Here is a 4,944-nt window from a genome sequence, read left to right as displayed (position 1 = left end):
AGGGTGTAAATCTTTACGGGAGTAGAAAGCCTCATCTTTCTCCCGTGGAGCGGCTGGTAGTTTCGAACCGCTGACCTTAAGGTTCGCAGCCCGATTCGTAACCACTACGCTACCAGAGCTCCTTCCTGCCCCGACATAGCTGTTGTTTTTTCCTGAATCGTAGATATGTGTGATTGTGTGTTACTTTTCTTTTTCCGGTTACTGGGGCTTGAAATGTTAAAGGTATCTTTGTTGGTATATCTATCTAGGCGACCAACTACCATTACTAATGCATTCTTTCTTATTATCTAGAAACCTTTAAATTTTTTTTAGTAATAACCTTGATTCATTTTCTTCCCTGGAGCCTCACTTCTTGTTTTGGGCTACTCTGCCAACAGAAAAATGTTCATAAAATATCACCTGATAATTGTTACTTCTTGGCTCCTGGATTTTATTTTTCTGTGTATTAGGTTTTACCAAGTTAATGCTCTGTAACAAAAGAGATTAAAGCTCATTGTCATACAGTTGTTTTAAAAAACCGTAGCTGTTGAGTTGATTCTGACTCACAGTGACCCTGTAAGACATAAAAGAACAAACAGCTCCATAGGATCTCTAAGGTGGTAGTTAGAAAACATGACCTTTGTGATAGAAACGATGCTGAAGATTGCAAGGTAGAATTTTGCAGAACTTACAACTTTTTCATTGCGCATACTTTTTTCAGTAACATAAACAACTATGCACATGTACTTCACTAGATTGAATACACAGGAATCAAACTGCCTACATCTTTGGGAAGACGTGATAGGGAAACTCAATCATCAGTCAAAACAAGCTCCGGGGCCAACGGTGAAACAGACCACCCATTGACCGCCCATTGCTAAGGCCAAGAAGTGTGCTTAAAACGAAACTGCTGACCCATGTGAGAGCCCAGTAGCAGTAGCTAGCTCATCAGTGGTAGTTCTAGACTCTTCTGCCAGTTTTTGGACTGCTGTTATTTTCTTCATTGAGGTTGGTAATCTTCCCTCTCTTGGCTCATCTTTGAGGTCTTTCCAACCTTTCTTAAAATGCTTGATCCATCTAAAAACTGTTATTTTATATAGGGCACATTTCCATGAACATTTTGCCAAGCTTCAGTTATTTGGAAAGATGTCCACTTAAGTTTTGTTTACAGTTTGACAGTAGCCCTGACCTCAAAACCGTTTTTATCCATGGCACAGAAAGCACCCCTTTTTAAAATGTGTCCCAGTGAGAGGAAGATGATTCAATTGCTGAAAGTACTTGTCTGCAACTGTCTACTGATCACAGACGCATGTTTAAACGTCTTGCTTGGAATGAAGCCATGCACGTATGAGCTGAAACCCTTGTTGTTGTTGTTGTTAGGTGCCACTGAGTCGGTTCCAACTCATAGTGCCTCTGTGTCTAGGGTTTCCGAGGAGCAACTGGTAAGTTTGAATTGCTGACCTTGCGGTCCAGTGCTTATCCTACAGCGCCACACCAGGACTCTGAAATCCTTGTAGCAATACTTTTCAGCTTACCATCATGTATTTTAGTTTATTAATATTTTCACCTTTAGGACCAAAGTTAATTTGGCTTAATATTTCGATTGCTTTTTGCCTCGGCAATATTTGTTTTTATTTGTTTGGTATAACAGACTTGAGGGCCTAACATCTGGAAATGGGTGCACATTTTCTTGAAATCAAACTATGTCTGCATTGATGTGGGGATTTGAGTCAATCTTTTGTTGTTACTAAGTGCCGTAGAATCGGTTCTGACTTATAGCCACCCTGTATCAGCTTTCTGAGGAGCAGCTGGTAGTTTTGAATTACTGTCCTTGAGGTTAACAGTGCAGTGTTTATCCTACAGCACCATACCAGGACTCCTAATTCCACCTGTTGTTGAGTCGGTTCCAACCCATAGCAGCCCTGTATAGTGTTTCTAAGGACCGACTGATGAGCTTGAACTGCCAACCTTGCAGTTCAAACCAACTTTGCAGTCCGGCACATTAACCCACAGCACCACACAAGAACTTTTAAGTGTACCTAGATGGGAGTTAAAGTGAGATTGAGTTTTCAGTGTGCTGTAGTCATCTTGGAATCTCTAGGTACTACAAGCCAAAAGATTGGAAATTGAGTCTACCCATGCATGGGTAATTTGGCTGAAAGGCTTGCCAATTTACTTCTGAAAAATTGGCCACTGAAAAACACATGGACCACAGTTAAACTCTGACACACATGGGGTCTCAGCTCTCCATGAGTTGGAGTCAACTTGTTACCGGTTACCAGTGTCTTCGGACTCCTCATGTGGCTCTGTTGGTTAATGCGCTAGTCTGCAAAGTCGATTTGAACCAGAAAGTTGGTGGTTCAAGGTCACCAGTCACTTCTCACAAATAGGATCATTATGGGTTGAACTGACTGGACGAACTAACAATAATAAACTCTGAAGTATACATATATATGTGTGTGTGTGTTTTTTATATATTGTATATTTCCGAGTTTATTGTTATTGGCAGAATTAATATGATACAAACGACTTTTCCTTATCAGAGCTAGATTTCCTCTAGTCTCTTTTTTAATTTGTAACAGTCCCCATTACCATACCAATATCCATTACCTTGACTTTGGGGAGAGCGCTGGCTGAGTTTCTTGTAATAGTTTTACAATCCAAATTTGTTTGATTATTTCCCTGTGTCAGTTTTTAACATCTATTTCTATTCCTGTATTTCCTGTCAACAGAAATTTCTATCAAGAGACTTGATTAGATTCCAGTTAAACGTTTTTTGCTTCCTAGACAATGTGTGTATAATTTTTTATTGTATCACTGTTGGTGATTTTCTCTTTGTAATTAGAACGTAACCTCTGGGATGTAACTTTACTTACTTCCTGTATTGTTTGTGCCTTACCTGAATGTCACCTCTTAAAGGTGTACCTCCTATCAAATGCTAGCATAGAGTAACACTTACCACGTATTTGCTACTATTGTTGTGATTTAGGTCATCCCCAACCAAAAGTCCCTCTTTTGTATTCTTTATAGTTTCTAGTTTGTGTATAGTATACATACTTTGCTTATTTCATATTGGTTACATAAATGTCTTTATTTTCTACTCTAGTATGAGGTCCTGAATGCAGATATCACATCTTGTAAACCTTTGTGTCTCCCTTAATACTTATTTTACATAAAGCAGGCACTCAGTAAGTAATTTTTATATGAAGAGAAAATTGGCTAAGACCTCTGCAAAGCCTTATTATATTTAAACATTTTTTAATCGCTATCTTAGGTTCTGGTGAAATTTAATGTTAATTATACTTTTATTTTCTTGTAGGTAAATGAGAAAACAGGACAGATTATACAATATGATAAATTTTATATACATGAAGTACAAGAATTGATAGACATAAGGAATGATTATATCAACTGGGTCCAACAACAAGCCTATGGAATGGTATGTTTCCTGTTGTATGAATTCATTTTCTTTTCTTTCTTTTGGTGAAAATATATACACTGAAACATTCGCCAGCGCAGCTTCCAGTTTTAATTACATTACATTGGTTGCACTTTTTCATGTTATATAATCATTATCAGTATCTTTTTCTAAAATATTCCACTACCATTAAAAATAACTCAGTGCCCAAAACAAAAACTCTGCCTTTCCCCTCCCTCTTACTCCAAGTAAAGTTTAATAATCTTTGATTTCTCTCTGTTTTCTTATTTCATATAGCTGACATCATGGAATGTTAGTCGCTTTGTAACTAACTGACTTTGCAAAGCATCATTTTTTTTACGGTTCATCCTTGTTGTGGCAGCATCAGAACTTTGTTTTTGTTTACAGCTACATAATATACCATTGTGTGTGTGTATGATCACAGTTTGTTTATCCATTATGACTGTTGCTGGACATTTCAGTTGTTTCCAGTGTGCTTATTTTTATATGTTTTTTTTTTTCTAATACAAAAGAAACAAATGCTTCTTTGTAAAATACCGATTTAATAATAATCAGAGTTTATATTTTAAATAAAAATACTTGCAAAAGAATAGCTAAATATTTTGTAGTATTTGCAAGCAAACATTCCTCTTCTATGCCATTGCCTACAATGTAAATAGTGTATATTTTTCTAAAGAAAATATGTGTGAAATGGATTTTTAATTCATTTATTTTCCTTCAAAATGTCCCTTAATTTTCTAATGTTGAGAATATTGGAATCTCTGATCTGATACTGGAGCACTAAGAGTGTATTACTATTGTGGTATCGGTGCTACAGAACTACCAGAAGAGAGAGCTGTAAGACCATTTATTCAATTTTAACTTTTTCACTTTATTAAATTTTAGTTCAGATTTTTAAGTCACATCCACATGTTCCTTTCCATTTTAATAAGTAATAACTAGACACTTAACATTCTACTTGTTGTTGTTAAGTGCTGTTCAGTCAGTTTCACCCATAGCCACCTGTATAGGGTTTCCAAGGAGTGGCTGATGAGCTTAAACCACTGACCTTGGGGTTCAAACTGACTGCAGTCCAGTGCATTAACCCACAGTGCTACACTAGGATGTCGAATGCTCTGTTGTTGTTGTTGTTGATATGTGCCATCGAGTTGGTACCAACCCACAGCGACCTTATGCACAACAGAACGAAACACTGCCCGATCCTGGGCCAACCTCACTACTGTTGCCATGCTTGAGGCCATCGATGCTGCCGCTTGGCCGGTCTACCTCGTTGGGGTTTTCCTGTTTATCTCTGACCCTCCACCTGACCAAACATGATATTCTCCTCCAGTGACTAGTCCCTCCTGACAATACATCCAAAGTATGAGAGACGAAGTTTGGCTATCTAGGCCTCCAAGGAGCACTCTGGGTGCACTTCTTCCAAAACAGATATATTGGTTCTTTTGGCAACCCTTGGCACTTTAAATATTCTCTTCCAACACCATAACATTCAGTGTTCCCATGTTCTGTTCAAACAACTGCCTCTT

General features: G+C 37.8%; 1 protein-coding gene across 3 annotated transcripts in view; it reads left to right on the top strand.

The window, feature by feature from the left end:
- HERC4 (HECT and RLD domain containing E3 ubiquitin protein ligase 4) overlaps positions 1-4,944 on the top strand; it is a 149,953-nt gene that overhangs the window by 100,316 nt on the left and 44,693 nt on the right. For all 3 annotated transcript variants that reach the window (XM_006835820.1, XM_006835822.1, XM_006835821.1), the window contains one exon: positions 3,299-3,418. In XM_006835820.1, the coding sequence (XP_006835883.1) occupies positions 3,299-3,418 (120 nt within the window). The remainder of the gene's footprint in view (positions 1-3,298; positions 3,419-4,944) is intronic.

The sequence above is a fragment of the Chrysochloris asiatica genome, unplaced genomic scaffold, assembly GCF_000296735.1.
Source record: "Chrysochloris asiatica unplaced genomic scaffold, ChrAsi1.0 scaffold00020, whole genome shotgun sequence".
NCBI classification, from domain to species: domain Eukaryota; kingdom Metazoa; phylum Chordata; class Mammalia; order Afrosoricida; family Chrysochloridae; genus Chrysochloris; species Chrysochloris asiatica.
The sequence above is the reverse complement of the archived record's forward strand: the minus strand, read 5'-3'. Positions and strand labels throughout refer to the sequence as shown.